At 41.4% G+C, this 17,893-nt stretch overlaps 1 protein-coding gene across 9 annotated transcripts in view; it reads left to right on the top strand.

The window, feature by feature from the left end:
• The window catches only part of BPTF (bromodomain PHD finger transcription factor), a 51,797-nt gene extending 37,575 nt beyond the window's left edge, over positions 1-14,222 (top strand). For 7 of the 9 annotated variants that reach the window (XM_021537135.2, XM_077787387.1, XM_021537100.2 and 4 more), the window contains 9 exons: positions 50-348; positions 1,556-1,638; positions 3,412-3,637; positions 4,056-4,399; positions 7,665-7,838; positions 8,716-8,908; positions 9,825-9,909; positions 11,611-11,797; positions 13,317-14,222. In XM_021537135.2, the coding sequence (XP_021392810.2) occupies positions 50-348; positions 1,556-1,638; positions 3,412-3,637; positions 4,056-4,399; positions 7,665-7,838; positions 8,716-8,908; positions 9,825-9,909; positions 11,611-11,797; positions 13,317-13,353 (1,628 nt within the window). In that variant the 3' untranslated portion in view covers positions 13,354-14,222. The remainder of the gene's footprint in view (positions 1-49; positions 349-1,555; positions 1,639-3,411; positions 3,638-4,055; positions 4,400-7,664; positions 7,839-8,715; positions 8,909-9,824; positions 9,910-11,610; positions 11,798-13,316) is intronic. The other 2 variants (XM_021537144.2, XM_021537116.3) reach the window with 1 other exon arrangement.
• Positions 14,223-17,893: the final 3,671 nt, after the last annotated feature.

Here is a 17,893-nt window from a genome sequence, read left to right as displayed (position 1 = left end):
TCCTAGCCGTGCCGTTTGCCATTAATGGACTCCTGGTTTGTGTTCACAGCTGCGGGGGAAGCGAAGCCGGCTCTGCAGGCGCCGCCGGCTCCGGCCGTGCCCACGGGGCAGGGGCAGCCCCCGGGCCAGCCCGGCTCCGGGGCACAGCCCGCGGGGGCTCAGCCCCAGGGCGCCCAGCCCGAGGCCCCGAGCCAGCCCGAGGCTCCCGGTGACCCCGCGGGCCCTCCCGAAGCTCAGCCCTCCAAATCCCCGGCTCAGTCTCCAGCCCAGGCTCCGGGGCTCTCGCCAGCGCCAGGCCCGATGCAGCCGCCGCCCCCAGGCCAGGCCCAGGCTCAGCATCCAGCTCAGGTGCAAACTCCAACCCAACAACCCAGTCTGATGTGGCCCCCCACTCCCATACAGATTCCAGCTCGCCTGCAGCAATCACAGCCTCAGGTTCAGACCTCCGGCCCAATCCGTGCAAGTACTCAAAGTTTAAATCAGGTTCCTGTGCAGTGCCCAGCTCATGCTCAGCTGCAACTTCAGCAGCTTCCAACAAGTATTACTACAGTGCCTAGCTCCAGCAGCAAGTGGAAGTCCTCTCTCAGCTGCAGCCCCGTGCTGCAGCTCGGATACGAGCCCAGCAAGGCAGTGTGCCCCAGATCCAGCTTCAGTTGCCTCTTGAGGTCCAGCAGAGTAGCCCAGCACAGGCTCAGCAGATTGCCAGTGTGGTGGCACTGCAAGCAGCTAGCGTGCAGGAGCAGCTGCACAGAGTCCAGCAACTCAGGGAGCAGCAACAGATAGAAATTAAATTTGAGCACGCCCTTCAGGCTTCTAATCAAAGTGACATTACCCAGAAACAGGTAAAGTTAACAGAAGGAAATTAACACTTAATGAATGAAGAATCTAATTTGAAATGCCTGTTCTTGTTAACAATGTTAATACATTTGATAGACAGTTAATTTGATTCTTTGAAAGATAGTGCACGATTGCTATTGGCAATTTAATGACATGTTCCAAGTTAATTCAGGACATCAAGTCATTTGTACCATGTTTGCATTCTTCTGTCACCTTGAATCAGTTTACCATTAGCTGCTGGGACAAATCCATCTCTATTCTCAATTCAGGAAAAATAGGTCAGAGCTAGGAGAGGTGATGGAAGAACACTCGTGCAGTACTTCCATTACCTGAAAACTGAGGTTCCAAAGAGGTATCTGAAATGTGATGCTGTTGGATGGCTGCAGGGCTTAATATATAATGAACTATTACCACTTCTAAAATAAAACAACCAGTTACTGAGGAAATACAGTCAATTTACATTTAGTTCCTCGGTTCAAACTTGGCATAAGCAAAATATCCTGCTCTGGGGTGGTGGTGTTTTCTTTCTCAATTTCTTCTTGAATTTTCAAGTAATTGTTGTAAACAAGCACTGGTCCCCTGATAAAATCAGCTTTATTTTATCATTTAGTAAAATAAATGACACTTTAACTTAGGGAATGTCCTGGTTCTCCCCATAATACTGTGAAATACTGGCTAAGTTTTCATCTTTTATTTTGGATTCTGTATCATCTTACAGGTGGTTATGAAGCAGAATGCTGTCATAGAACATTTGAAACAGAAGAAGATGCTGACTCCAGCTGAGAGGGAAGAAAATCAGAGGTGAATATGCATCACAGTGCATTCATAGAGATCAAATCTTTCATTTGTTATATCTTTTAATGGTATCATAATGAAATGCTTAAAGAAGTGTTGCAATATAAGCTTGGTTTGAGTAACACTTAAAAGTAGCTTTCATAATGATATTAATTTCATCTAGTATAATTTCAATTTTCATTTTGATTAATATGTTTTTAAGTAATGTTACATATTGTGTTTGAAGCTCTTTACTCAAGTAAAGCACAGAATGGAGAATTAATGCTTCTGCTGCAAAAAAAAGCCTGGGTTTTGTTTGTCCTTTATCATGGCCATGTGTTTCCATTCTTGTCCCTGCACATCCCACTCTACAGAAGGAGCTGAAGAGTTGGAAGACAGATTGACAAACTGAGAGATTTTATGCGTGAAGCTGCTAAACAGAAATTTGGAGTGTTTGTCATTTGTCTTGGGATTATTTTGACTCCTTTTCACACTTGCAGTTGCTCCAATTAGATAATCACAAGTGTGTGTCAGATACTGAGAAAAAGAAGAGTATGTTCTATAAAATTTTGATCATCAAATCAGAAGTTCACTTGATTACAACACTATCCCTGGGTGCCACTCCTTTACTGTTCACAGTTGCATAAAGAAAAAGATGTATTGGATATGCTCTTCATTTAATGGTGTCAGATAACCAAATAGGTGTTTCGACTGACAAAAGTCCAATTTAAAAGAAAGATTAAAAAAATAGTTCAAACTAGCCTGGTTTGTGGTGCAGCTGCTTTTCCATTTCACTGATTTATTCTTCTTCAAAAATACAATGTGGGGATCTTTAGTCCATGAAAAGTCCAGGTTAAACCAAGTAGATACAGTGCAGGTATAAAGAGCAAACTCAAAAAATTGTATGACTCTACAAATATTTATCTATATATTCCATTGTCATCAAAATCCAGCTGTCTATCAAAGGACAAAATACCTGAGACCACAGAGTTGCTAGCCAGCTGCTTGTCCTGGCCACTGCTTTTCTGCTGTTTCCTCTCAGCTCAATGGGAGTTGTTTTTCGTGGTCACTCTGGAAACAAGCATTTGCTTTTCTAATGGTTTTGGAAAAGAATGGGGAAGGGAAAAGTAAGTTCAAAAGAACCAAAATACATTAATTTTCTAATTGAAATATAAAGCAAAATAAATAAAGGGTGCAAAACAAGTGAGCAGGTAAATAGATTTATAGTTGAAGGTACAACAAGCAGATGAAAAACTAATCTTGAGCTGTCATTAGTGGAGAAGTTGGGAACTGTTTTTAGTGAATTCTATAGAGTGAAAAGTGTTTGTCAGTCCGTATGCCAAAAGCAGTCTTGGTATTATTTTGTGGTCACTAGAGTGTAGACATATCTAGTTTTGAAGAAGTTACAGGCTTTCAACTCACTTTCATCCTACATCAGCATAAAAAATCCAGCTCTTTCAAACAAACTGAGGAAACTGAATTGAGCAAAAATATCTCTCATCCTACTAAAACCAAAGCTTTGTTGGGAATCAGATGGGGGAAAGGAGGAACAATTAGTACTCAGATCATTTAAGTGAAATTGGAATTGGCCCTCTTGAGCCTAACAAGGGACTTGAATCTCTCCCAGCAGTGCTCTAGTAAATAAGCAGGAGTGGAAGCTCTGGGTATTGCTAAATTTACCTTGTACATCTTAGGAAATACAATAATGAGCTTGCAGTGACTGGAGAATTGATTCTGGTTCTCAACTGGGAATAAACAGGCAGGTCAGCACAATGTCCTTTTCCTTTATTCCTTCCCCAGAATGATTGTGTGCAACCAAGTGATGAAATATATACTGGATAAGATAGACAAAGAAGAAAAGCAGGCAGCTAAGAAACGGAAGCGAGAAGAGAGTGTGGAGCAGAAGCGGAGCAAACAGAACGCAACCAAGCTCTCAGCTCTGCTTTTCAAGCATAAAGAGCAGCTGAAAGCTGAAATACTGAAAAAAAGAGCACTTCTGGACAAAGATCTACAGATTGAAGTGCAGGTAAGACAGAGTCTCAAAGGCTAATTTGATATTAAGCTGGGGAGAGTATTTCTGTGTTAATCTTTGTCTGTTTACTTAGTGAGAATTTAAGGAAATTTACAGGAAGGAACTGTGGTTTTGGATCTCTGCAAAGCTGCTCATATGTCCTTTGAAGGGCTCTTGGTTTTCTTCTGGACTGAAATTACCTTCTTTCATGAAACAGCTTCTGATAAGTTACAGCCAGGGGCCATTGTGGCCCAAGAGTGTTATCCCTTAATATTATGTGAATTGTAGGTTCGGAACATGAAAAAATGCATATTTAAATGGATTTGATTGTTTACTTTTGGTTAAGCTTGGGGATTTTTGCCTAGATTTTAACCCTGTCTTGCAATAATCATGTGAAGTGCCTCCCTCTATTTATTCATTTAATACACTTCAGGAGGAGCTAAAGAGAGACTTGACTAAAATTAAGAAAGAAAAAGAAAGAGCCCAGGCAGCAGCGGCTGCAGCAGCAGCCGCAGCCGCTGCGGCCGCCGCAGCTGCCCCACCACCACCGCCACCAGTGCCACCAGCACCGCCACAGCTGCCAGCAGCCAGCGTCACCTCCTCCTCCTCCACCACTGTCCCCGTGCCAGTCTCCTCCCAGAAGAGGAAACGAGAGGAGGAGAAAGATTGCTCAGCTTCCAAGTCCAAGAAAAAGAAAATGATTTCTACTACCTCAAAGGAAACGAAGAAGGACACAAAGCTTTACTGCATCTGTAAAACGCCTTACGACGAGTCCAAGTGAGTAGCGATGCCACAGCCCCTCCTGCATGTCCTTAGCTTTAGGTTTAGTGTCAGCTCGTAGCACCAGGTAGTGCTAGAAGTGGAGCTAGTGGCAGGTTATTGCAGGGATCACTGAGGTGTAGAGAATAAAGTCTCTATCTTCCGCTAGCAGTTACAAATATGAACATACTCGATTGATACTGTTACTGTGCGTGGTTTAGATTTTACTCGTTTGCATGTCTCCATTGTGTGACCTTCCTGTCTCACATGCACATACTCTTTTCTTTTTTTTCCCCTCCGCTCTGTTACTCTTTCTTTTGCCGTTTTGCCTCTGCCTCAGAAGCAAGTGACAATTTGGTTTGAGCAATTTCTCCTGAAGAAGTAGCTGATGTTCTTCAGAAATAACTTCGGGACCGTCTTCCATTAAATTACTTTTTGTTGTAAGGCAGTACCAGTAAAGGGGGATCCGAGTCGCTGGACTGCAGTTCACTTTGGACAATGTTTCAGGGAGAAATGGTTTCCATGTGTTATTATTTGCATGCCAGGGTTGAGAGAAATGAATATTTAACCATTTGACAAAGTGAAAACTGCAGTTCCCTGTAGTTTGATTCTAACTGAATGGGGGAAAGTATTTATGCTACATACAGTGCTTGTGAAGGAATGGTGCAAGTGCTGGAGTGGAGAATCCAGTGGATTCCAGGGGATAGTGTTACATGTTCTGTTTAAGCTAGAGGTGACTAACAGTGGTTAGTAATGGTTTTCTCTCATCTGAGTGCTGTGTAGAGATGTATGTATGATAAATTTGACTTCAGACTCATTCCAAGTGTCAATACCTAAAACTTAGAACTGGTACCATTTGATAGTACTTTAAGGGCTGATAACAGGGAAACCATACATCTGGAGTAGTGCATTCACTCCATGGGTCATGGTTCTTCATTCCATGAAGTTTAGGGCCAGGACTAGGGGACCTCCTGAGGTTCCTTCTAGCCTTTTTTGGGTTTTAATTACATCTTTTAACAAAGTTGAGATATTTGAGATTTTTTTCACCTTGGTTTAAGTAGCTCTTACCATTGCACTTTTGAGTTCAGTGTGGGAAATGGGGCTCCTCCTTGGGCTGCCAGTGCTGCAGGAAGAGCAGAATGGTGCTCTGGCTGTTATGTCACTGCCACCTCTGAGAGGTGTCCCCAGCCTCACTTAACTTTGTGTCTATGTCAGATTTTCTGTCACCCAGTGTACTTAGGAGGGACCCTGTTCTCTGATTGTGATACCAGAGGTCTGTGTGTTACTGCATCTGGAGTTAGTGAGTGAGCAAAGGGATTTGTTTGTTAGGCTTTGTGTTGACTCCAGTGGTCATAGAGTGAATTTTGGTAGCTTGAATGGAGAACTGTGCTTCAGTGCACTGAACAAAACTTCAAGAAAAGGAAATGTTAATAACTCAGTAGTATCCTTGGAAATATGATTGAGCTGTGCTGCTTTGCTTTTTTGTGAATTTTAAATTTGATGTTCTTACAAATGATATCTGTACTGTTGAAGTACATAATCCTTTCACTGTTTGGAAAGGAATTACTCAAGTTTTAAAACAGTTTTCTGAGACTTTTTTTTTTCATATATATGTAGGCATTGGATCGTCCACTTTGTGCTGGTGTCTCTTTTCTACTTCAGAAAAGATAGGTTTGCTACTTGAAAAGCCAAGTTGTGGTATTTTACAAATACCCTGTGATTTTCTTTGACTTAGTAAAACTTTGTAAGTTGTTTTGTGCTGTGTATTTTATTGCAGATCTCTTATGTTTATTTCTCATTCATGATACTCCAGGATTATAGGGATTTGCTGATACAAGGATGGTCAGTAAGGATATCTTTCTAAGATTCCTACTAAGATTTCAGCTTACTTGTTAAATCATAATGTGGCACCTGCTCCACATGCCAGTGGCAAGGTTTAGCATCTACACCTGGATGCTGTGATCCCACATCACCAGGAGCAGACACAGCCCCTCTTGGGAAGGGGGTGCAGGCTGAGTTGCTGATAGTTGCCAGAATCTATGTGTAGCCATTCTTTTTGGAAATTGAATTGTGTGATATTTATTTTAGGATTTGCCCAACTGAAAAACAAGAGAAAAGGCAGATCTGAGTGTCTAGGATGTGTGCAGAGGCCCAGGAAATCAAAGATGCTTCCTGTGGAACATGGGGTAGCTACTACCCTTGGTGCTCTGGTGTCCCCAGGGTGTTGCCTGCAGGCTGACAGGGTGGCAGGAATTCCTACAGCAGCAGGGGCAAGGGGGGTTGAGGTCTCCAAAATCCAGGAGGATGGAGAATTCCTACCTGGCAGGGGGTTGAGGTCTCCAAAATCCAAGAGGATGGAAGTTCTGAGTCTGCTTGCTTTTGCTTAGGCAGAGAGAATGGATGTGAGAGTCACCCATCTGGTTGTCACTGGTCATAGGTGTGTTCTGAGAGATCCATACACGAGTTACAAACATCCTGGCATAATATTTTACACTTTTGTCACATCATTCTGTGCAAGGTCCCATCCCCATGATTCTGTCCCTGGTTTCCTTCACTTTGTGTCATACCATACCTGGTTCTGTCACACAGCTGTGTCTGAGAGGAAACATTATTCACTCAAAATTCCACTTTGTCACAGTTTTAAGTAGTTTATTATCAGTTTTTCAGTGCACACAGCCCCTCCAAAAAGAAAAAAAAAAACAAAAAACAAGAAACCACTAAGATTTAAAATTGACAATCATGCCCTGACCCAATTTTCTTTTGTATCATGTTACACCAAGATGTACCTACACACTGCTGGTTGCATGTTCTTGTAGTGTACTCGTAACTCTTAGTTGGTGTTTGCGCTTTGCTTTTGTTTTTTAAATTAACTGAGAGCTACATTTTCAAACCTTAAGGAAGTGTTTCAGTGGCTTTTGAGCTGCAATTTTGAAAATGTAAACCTTTTCCTTTGGCCTTGTCTTTTTGTGCCTTTGACAGGTTTTCACACACATGTTGAAGTCAGTAGATTTTTAGCCCATAGCTTTGTCAAAGTCTGGTTACATATTAATATGTACATATTAATACATGTGCATTTTGATGAATTGTCAAATCAAAATTGACCCAAGTGACCTTACTGCCAGTCTAGCTGCAGCATGAGATGTTAGTTCGTAAGGAATAGGGAGCAGGCAAGCTGAGACAGAAAGTAGCCCAGCATCAAGTGCATCAGAGAGAAATGCAGGGAAAAGTGCCATGCCATTTGAAATGACAATTACATTGTCATTTTCATTGTGAACACTTTTAGGTTCTATATTGGCTGTGATCTTTGTACTAACTGGTATCATGGAGAATGTGTTGGAATCACAGAAAAGGAGGCTAAGAAAATGGATGTGTACATCTGTAATGAGTGTAAACGGGCACAAGAGGGCAGCAGTGAGGAGTTGTACTGTATCTGCAGAACACCTTATGATGAGTCGCAGTGAGTTCGGATAAGAACCTCTTATTCCATGTCTAGGTAGCAAAACTGCTCTGACTGTGCTTTCCTGTTCCTTGCAAAGAGTAAAAAACGAGTTATTCTGCATATATTGTATTCATTCGTAATACAAATTGCTTTCCAGTAATTGTCTCCCCCTCCCAAATGTTTCTGTTCAGTAAATGTTTAGGAAAAGTCAAGTCCCTCAGGGCAGTCAAAATGTATTGTGGTTTTTATTTTTAACAACAATCTACTAAAACACCATGTACTTTAAATTGGGATTTATTTTATTATTTTATTTTATGGGATGGTTAGAAAGACTAAAAGACAAATACTGTATTTAGTGGATTTTTTTGCGCTTTAATCTGATCTGGCTGGAGAATATAATTTTAGCATGGGGGGGGTATATGGTTGGTGTATGAACATATATGTGTGAATTATATGCATCTTTTACTGTAAGGCTTTGTGTCATAGAATACTCCCTCTGTATTCAGTTACAAGGCTGAAGCTTCCATATGAAAAGTGCTTGTATGGAGTGAAACAAGCCCTAGTTGTAGTCCAGTTTGTGCAAAATGCATCTTGAATTGGTTTGGATACTGGCTGGGTGAGGCTTCTGGCTTTACACTGTTCCTTTCATCTCTAAAGCAGAGGAATTATTTTTGAAATCCTGATTGCTTGAAAGTATAAAATTCAGGAATGTGAAGTGGTCCGTAAATACAAAAGCAGTTGGAGTAGAGTTTGTCACTCTGAAATCTGATGTTACCTGTTGTCTTTAATCATGCCAAGTATCTGCTTGTGTGCAGGGGATGGCAGGTGTATGTGTTTAAATGTAACCTGGACTTGAAATAGATGAAGGCACTGACATTTGGTTTGGCTCTTGCAGATTTTACATTGGCTGTGACCGATGTCAGAACTGGTACCACGGGCGCTGCGTGGGCATCCTGCAGAGCGAGGCAGATCTCATAGATGAGTACGTGTGTCCCCAGTGCCAGTCCACAGAGGATGCCATGACTGTGCTCAGTCCTCTCACAGATAAAGACTATGAAGGGTTGAGGAGGGTCCTGCGCTCCTTGCAGGTGAGGACAAGGCTGGCAGCACCAGGGAGTGTGACAGACCCAGTGGGTCTGGGAGGAAGGGGTGATTTCTCCGTATTAGCTCTGAGATTTGGGAACAGCAAAGCTGTGCCACTGTATCAGCTGCAAACCTGCTTGGTGTTACTGTGCTGTGGAATATTTACAATAATTAATAAATCTGCTCCTGAGTGGGTGAAACAACAATCCCAGCAGTTAAAGGCTTTTAAAGGAAGCAGATTTAGAATCCCAAAAGGCAGAGTGGGAGTACAACTGCACAGGGTATTGGAAGGTGCAGTGTTCTGTTCTCAGATCAGTTTGCTGTGGGTTGTGATCCACACTTCCTTACTTTAATGGAGTGTTACCAGATTTCAGGAGTGTTCTCACAGGGGATCATTATCAGCATGTAAATGATGGCATCCTCATAATAAGAATTATGTACACTGTCTGATATTTCTGGTTTGTCTGTCACTCCCAAATAGGCTTTTCTGCTACAGCTATAAGGAATTTTTAAGAATTCTGGTAAAATTCTTAATATTATGGTAACAGAAATCCTGTAAGTAATATTTTGCATTGTCCTATGTTTTACAGACATTTATAAAAGTATATTAATTTCAGGATACTTGAAAGTTCTCTCAGTAAATTCATTCCATACTTTTCCATGCAGCCTGTTCAGCACAGTATCCTGTTATGTCTGAATTTCAGTTTCCTGTTTTGAAGCCCAGCTGCTGGGTCACTGACATTTAAAACTTTACCCAGTCATCAGATGATGGTTCCTTTTAATATAATGCTGCACTTCTTCCTGAAATTCAACGCCAGACCCCAACAGATAAAAGGATGAAAATATTTACCTATTAGGATGCCTAATTTAACTTCATTGTATGTTTTTGTATGTTGTCATCCTCTCCTGTTTCCTTGCCAGGCTCACAAGATGGCATGGCCATTCCTAGAACCAGTAGATCCCAACGATGCCCCAGATTATTATGGTGTCATCAAAGAACCAATGGGTAAGTGCTGGTGAGAACAGCCTGACTGAGTGGCTTCGGACTTTAGAATAACACATTAATTTCCTGCTGATCACTCCAGCCATAATCTGCAAAATACACTGGTTAGGCAGGTGAAACACTGTGATTCTCACTGATACATTCAGAAGTTCATGAGGGCTGTTTTATCTACTCTTAGGCTGACTGCTTCACCCTAAATACTGCCAGTCTTACAGATGAATGTGGAAGTCAGTGCAATAATAGGATAGAATTCATGTTTTTAAATTTCTTTATTTAAAGAGGACAATTTTCTTCTGTCTTTGTAATGAGCTCCTCCTCCAAAGGTTGGGATATGTACTCCAGAGGCTGAGGAGGAGGTGATGCTATGGAAGTGTGACATACACCTTAAGAGATGGAGTTCAAAATTATCTTCATCTTACTTGATAGTAAATTTTGTATTATGTGTAATTTGTCTTTAAAGCTGCAGGGAAAAAAAGAATTCAGATGTTGTGAAAGTGGGCAAAGTGGAAGAAGAGATGCTGCAGCTTTCCAGTGCTTTACTCTGATCTTCTTAGAGCTCACCAGTTAAAACTGGATAAGCACTCGCATGTGAAACCTCCTGGGAAAATCTACCTCCTGACAGAAATGGTTTTGGGAATGTTACTCCTTTCCTTACAGTATTGAACCAATACCTTTTCAGATCTCTCAGTGAAAACCAGTGTGTCATTTGAGCTTTCTCACCTACTCCTTACTCATCCTAGAAATAGGAATGTTCAGTTTAGTATCTTGGCAAAATGTTGTGGTATGCTGACTGAAAATAATACTTTGTTTAGGGATTGTGTCCTTTCCCATTCCAAAGTTTTGGACTGTGCGGTTATAACATTGCTGAACAGCTCTTATTCCATGATGGATGGGTTAAAGTTTATAAGGAAAGCTCAAATAACAGTATTATTGATGGAGCAGGCAAAAGTGTATTTAGCCCTTTCTGACTTAAGTAGGAGGAGAAGACATTTATAATACAATTAAATCTGGGTAAAATACACCGTGTAATTCAGACCTACCTGCAGTTCTTTGCACACAGTCTGGCATCACTGGTGTTTCAAAATAAGCACCTCAAGGCATTTTCCAAGGGCAGATAGGCTAAAAGTAACATTAGACATTTACACAGCTATATTTATATTTGAGAGGTTTTGTTCCTCTCCCTGTTTTTAATTGATATTTGCATTAAGATAGGACAGTTGTTACTCATATCACCATTCCTGTCTCCTTAATGTGTCTGGTCAGTAAGGATGAGAGCTCAGGCATTTTGCATGACCCTATACTTAAAATATTTCATCTGTGCCATGTGTAATGTGCACATGCCCATGAGAATTGATAGTTCATTCAAAGCAAGGCAGGAATTCAAAAAATAATCAGTAGGTGATGGTTGTTACATGTGCATGTGGATCGTAATTGTCTGACCTTGTCCCTTCATTTCTTCAGAAAAAGTGGGAGCTCCTTGCAAAGGTTTCCCCTAGTCATGGTGATTCTTGTATGTTATTGACTTTTCCTGCACACAACACATTCATGCCTAAGTGTCTCTTCTGAGGGAGATCTGCAGTGACAACCAGCATTCCTGGGAAAGCCTCTAATCTGAACAATGCTTTGTTTCCCACAGTCTTGACAATGTAGATTCCTGTTTAGGATGCAAGTCTCTCATTTAAATAATCTTTGGTTTCTTTAAAGACCTTGCTACCATGGAGGAAAGAATCCTGAAACGCTACTACAAAAAGGTCACGGAGTTTGTGGCAGACATGACCAAAATTTTTGATAACTGCCGTTACTACAATCCAAGTGACTCCCCTTTTTACCAGTGTGCAGAAGTTCTCGAGTCTTTCTTTGTACAGAAACTAAAAGGATTTAAGGCAAGCAGGTAAGCTGGAGTGTTCCTAACCACAGGTGTTGTGTTGGCCCCTGAAATCTCCTTTCTAAGCTTATCTTGTATTTGCACAGTATTTACTACTCCATGCACTTTCCTGGAAACTTTTGTCAAAATTAAGGCTTAAATATGATTTCAAGAAGGTTACTTTGGAATGTTTATTCAAAATGAGCTGTTAAAAATTTGGGTGGTGTCGTGAATTTGCAAAATTTGAGTGATATGTCAACTCGATGCTGCAGAAAATAATTTCTTATCAGGGCAAATATTGTGTCTGAGTTGTGCTGATGTTCTATTCTGCAGTAAATAATTCTCATGCTAATTAAGAGACAATCCTGCTGTGAATTTTATAATCCAATGAAAGAAATTAAATTGCTTCAGTGTTACTCCTTCTCTCATCTTTTTATCATTTACCACCTTTGAAACACGGCAGTAAGTAAGGTTTAAAGTAGGGTATGGAAAATGAAACAATTCAAAATTTACCTTTCAGAATTAAACTTTTAAATTTTTTTTTTTTTTTTTTTTTTTTTTTTTTTTTTTTTTTCTGAAGAAGGGCTGATGTAGAGGTTTCCCTTACATAGACATTCCTGAAAAAGAATATGCATTTTTCTTTCCAGTTCAATACTGTAATAATTTTTGTCAGGTAATTTTCAACTCATGTTTGTGTCACTGCCATTAGCTGGGGCCCCAGCACTCCCTGTGCTTGCACACTGATTTCACTGTTGCATCTTATTTGTTCTTGTTTTTCATTTATACCATCCGTCTTCTTTCTTTTCTTGCAGATTGTGATATCTTTAGTCTGAACTTTTTAACTGGAATCAGAACTGGATGTTGGGGTCACTTTCTTTTATTGTACAATCCAATGACATTAAACTGCCCTAAAAATCCAGATCATTTGTCTAAAAAGTAGATGTTGTTTTTGTTGCCAGCAGTCACACTGGTGAACATAACTGTATTAACAAAAAAATTGTTCCGTTCCTCAAATACTGTATCAAGAAAAAGGAAAAATTCATCATGGAAACCTTGTGTTTTATTGTTTTAGTTTAAGTCACTAATAAAACTGTGAATGTCAAAGAGGAGTTTTGCTGAACTCTGCTTAGCAAAAATGTGATTTTAACATGCCTGTTCAGGTTTTTTTTTCCTATTAAGTTAATCCAGAGACTTATTGAATAAATTTAAGCAAAGTAGACCTTATTATAAATATTTAAAACTAAAAATGTCTTTTTGCTTTCCTTTTGGTGGACTACTATTATGTAAATATGTGAGTACAACTGATTCAGGCATATCCCAGTGACACACTGCATTTTACAAGTACTGAAATATTTGTATTCTGGAGGAGAAAATGGGCTTAAAATTCAGAGCAAGAATTATTATTTTTTCTGAAGGGGAAAAAAATAAATGACAGCAACATGGTGATTATTCTCCTATTGTGATTTATTTTTGGCAACACCTAGCAGCAACTGTGTTCTGCAAACTGAAGGGTGCTTAATTCTTCACTTTCTTCTGTATTCTGCAGGTCCCATAACAACAAACTGCAGTCTACAGCTTCTTAGAGTTCAGCGTGTTAACCAAACACACGAGCAAGGATCTGGTTGTCTGACAATTTTTAATTAAGGAGCCAGATGTTTTTAGTCAGGTTATCCTGACAAGACTTGATGTAAACTGTGTTTTTATTGGTCACAACAGTCAAATTATATTCTTGGCTTATTTTGTCCAAAGGACAAAGAAATAAAAATCAGCAGCACCACTTTCTTGTCAAGATCAAATTGTTGTACTATTGTGGCAGAAGCAGGAAAACTGTTTTGTTGAAGGAGAGAGAGAAAGAGAGCAAGAAAAAAGATACAGTAAATGGGGTCACGTTTAACTCCATGGAAATGCCACGTCTGTTCTTCAGTGAAGAAGCTGGTTTAAAGTCCACACAGAAAACTTTGACTGTATTTATTTATTGTTGCAAAAAAGACGCTTTTTTATTGCTGCCCTCATTTGTCAGCTAATTATTTTTTCTTATGAAATCCAGCCCTGGTTCCATGTAATCCATTCTGTATCTTAACATGATTCCTGTAGGTAAAAGTACAAGAAGACCTCTAGATGTCTTTTCTTTCTATGAAAGGAGCTGCTATGTACACATGTGCACACACACAGGACTGGGAATCAACAAGGAGTTTATCATTCATGGTAGATAAAAACAAGCTTGCATACAATTTGGGCTGAGTGGTCATGGACTACAGACTCTGTTGCCTTGAATATAACAAACAGTACAATTTGTCATTTACTCTGCACCAGACTGAACTGAGTAAAATCTATTTGAAGGTATCTTGTTTGTAAACATTTGTCAGATTCTAATTTTTTTTTCTTTTGTATTAAAATTCAAAATATGGATGTATATGAAACAAAATAAATGGAGATCATTGTTCTCCCCACAGCCGTAGGTGTGTTTGAGTGTGCGCTGCCACGTGTGTGAGACACTTTGGGGATCTGTGCAGGAGTGTAGGGATTGCCAGGAGCAGGGGTGGGAACAGCCAGGACCCGCCTGCATTCCAGCCCTGTGATCCCGACCAGACAGTGCCCACAGGAGTGTCCAGCTGGGCAGGAGGTGTTTGTGGTGCCCACAGGAGTGTCCAGCTGGCACAGGGCAGGAGGTGTCTGTGGTGCCCACAGGAGTGTCCAGCTGGCACAGGGCAGGAGGTGTTTGTGGTGCCACAGGAGTGTCCAGCTGGGACAGGGCAGGAGGTGTCTGTGGTGCCACAGGAGTGTCCAGCTGGGACAGGAGGTGTCTGTGGTGCCACAGGAGTGTCCAGCTGGGACAGGGCAGGAGGTGTCTGTGGTGCCCACAGGAGTGTCCAGCTGGCACAGGGCAGGAGGTGTCTGTGGTGCCCACAGGAGTGTCCAGCTGGGACAGGGCAGGAGGTGTCTGTGGTGCCCACAGGAGTGTCCAGCTGGGCAGGAGGTGTCTGTGGTGCCCACAGGAGTGTCCAGCTGGGACAGGGCAGGAGGTGTCTGTGGTGCCCACAGGAGTGTCCAGCTGGCACAGGGCAGGAGGTGTCTGTGGTGCCCACAGGAGTGTCCAGCTGGGACAGGAGGTGTTTGTCAGGTGTTCCTGCCCACTGGAGCTCAGTGATCTTTGCCAGGTGCTCTGGGAATGTGGACACTCTGTAATTGTGTCCCTGGGCTGCCTCCGTGTTTCCTATGGGGGCAGCACTGCCAGGAGGGATGAACCAGAGTCCAAGATGATGCAAATTGTAGATGAGGAGGTTTATTTCCCTGTGTGTGACTGACTTGCTCTGGTACCTGTCTGTAGGTCCCAGCCCTGGTTTCTCTGCAGCTCCTCACCCACCTGACCAGCTTTTGCACTAACTCACAGTCAACTTCTGTTCTACCAGTGGTCTGGGATTTACCTGTTTTATGGATAAGCTCCTTTTGGGTTTAACCTCACACCTTGCTATGCAAGAACCTCCTCTGTTATTTTTCTTTAAAAAAGATGTTGCTACTGACCACCCTTTCTTACACTTCCAGCTCAGGTGTTCAGGTTCTTCTGGGGGGATTTTATCTACTAAAAACCCATGTGTTTTTGTACATACATTGTTGTCATTTAACCAATCTGTGAAAATTACTAATTGTTCAGTGTGGAAACAATAATCCATTTATGCTTCTGAAAATCAAAGAAGAGTAGTTGCATTTAGGTTATGTTGTCCTTTGACGTTTTAAAAAATGCTGCATATTGTAAGCATTGTGTTTTAATGGGACAAGGAAAAATCTCACCTTTAACAGCACTGGGACATATCCTGCATCTCATCCCAGCATTTCTGTACTATTATTCGTACCTAAATTCATATTGACATGATATAAACCTTTCCTACCTGTAGGCAATAGATTACTGTTTTTAACAAATTGTGGCAAACTGAAGAGTACTTTTTTGTACCTTATAGGACACATCATCCTAGACAAATAAAGTAATGTGTTTGACATGGATTTGGTGGTGTTTCTAATGAAACAATGATAATGTTATTGGATATAGGTCTTGGCTTTGCCAGATCATATGTAACTGTGAATCAGGTTGTTTAGGGAAGAAATACATACATGCAATTTAATGCTGCTGATTAATCACCCAACCCAAACCATTCTGTGATTCCATGAGAACCTGTTTCAGTGTGTTCACTTGCCATTGGGCAGGTCAAGGTACTTCTCTGGATTTACTAGTGGTGATGTTTTATAGTTAAATGGTGTTACAGAAAATAAATCACTTGTAATTAATCCCCACCTGCCATCAAGCATAAAGTTCATAAGATTTGTGATCTCTGCTCAGTCCTCGTCTTCTTTGTATTTTATAAATTATTGCAACAGTTGTTTTGAAATGGTCATATATTGTAAGATATGGATAATGTGAGCTGTGCCAGCTTGATTTTCCTTTTCTGTCTCCTCAAATTTGAAGCAATTATTCTCAATCTCAATTTAGTTTGTGCAAGAGTTAATTGGAGATTTAAAGTACAGTAAGAAGTTGGGCTTACCCAAAAGCTTCGAGTAAACTCCTGGACAGACAAGGTGAGAACAGTTATTCCTTTACACCTAGATTTCTGTGTGGTGGCGGCAGAATTTTCCATATTTATCCTGTTGGAAAGGAATTTATTGACTGTGAGGTACCAAAATTACCATGGCAGCTGCTGAACGTGCGTGCCACCCAGTTCCCAGTGTGGTTATTGCTGGGAGAGTTTCGGAATAGCAAGTGCAAAACTGGAAATCCTCTTGATCTGGGAATTGTTGTTGTTCAGGAGGTGTGTTTAGTATGTGATGAGCCTGGTGACAACAGTCCTGCTCCTGCTCCAGCCCTGTCTCAGCGGGGCTGTGACACACAGGGATTTGTTGCTCAGCTGCTGTGGGAACATTTTAAGGAGGGACCTTCCAATCAAGAAGGGAAAGGTAAGAGAACTTGGTAACACAGGAAGAGAACATGGGATAAATCACTTTTCAGGCTCCCAGAGCAACATCTGTATTCCAGTGTTTTTTGTCAGGTATGGGCACTGAACTGGGGCTTGGGGTGTCCTGTGCTTGTTTGTCCCTTCCCAAGGACAGGCCCAGGGAGGCACACGCTGGGTTTGTGCCCACACTTCCCTGGGCTGGAGCAGGATAAGGGGAATGGGGCTCGGCTGCTGCTCCGGGCAGGGGATGCCTGGAGGAGTTGCTGCTTAATCCCTGGACTTCCCCTGAAAATAGAAACAAAGAAACTCGAGATGCACATGTAACCCTTCCTCCTTCTGTCCCTCCCAGTCACTCGAGAGCTTTGATTCATTGCCAGAACAGTCCTTCTGCCAAATCAAAACCCCTCAGGTTTTCTCAGGAAAATTCCATCAATCCATGCTGTGTTCCATGCAAAGTCTTTCACATACCAAAAGTGAGACATGGTATTTTTTAGGTAGGCTTATGCTGTGAGTAAATTTCTATCCTCCAGTAAGAGCCTTTTGTGTCCCAAGTAGGGGATGTTTGCTCTTTGTATTTGCTCCACGTCAGGAAATATTTGATGCAGCGTAGCCCATCCCATCCCCTGCTCCGTGGCTTTTCAGTGACACTAAATGAAGCTGCAGAGGTGTGTGACAAGGACAGTGTGTCAGAACCACCTTGTTTCAAAACAGAAAATGCTTCCATAGAAGCCCCTGCTTCCTGTGGCAGGTCACATATCACTGAGTATGTGGGGTTTAAAGCTGTACTGCATTTTTTACATTTCTTAATATAAATATGTATCAAATCCTTAGCCAACTTGTCACACAAAGAGGTGCCTTTCTGCAACATCATTACGTAAGGTTTTTGGGTCTTCCAGAACCCTGGAGACAGTGAAAGGAGAACATCATGAGCATTTTATTAGTTTCTTTTACAGACTTATTATTTGCAAATACTGACTGGGAACAACAAACATCTCAATTTCACCACACTAAGGTAATAAAATATTGTCTTTTTGACTTAAAAAGTAACTTTACACTTGTGCAAGTACAAGCTTCGCAATATTTCTCCTGAAGAATGGCATTCAGCACTGCTCTAGAACAAAGTGCCCTGGCACACCCAGTGTGTGCAGCCTGTGCTCATTTTGCATTCCCTGCACCATCA

This window comes from Lonchura striata, chromosome 19 (assembly GCF_046129695.1).
Source record: "Lonchura striata isolate bLonStr1 chromosome 19, bLonStr1.mat, whole genome shotgun sequence".
Lineage (NCBI taxonomy): Eukaryota > Metazoa > Chordata > Aves > Passeriformes > Estrildidae > Lonchura > Lonchura striata.
Note: the sequence above shows the minus strand (reverse complement) of the source record. Positions and strands in the feature narration are given on the sequence as shown.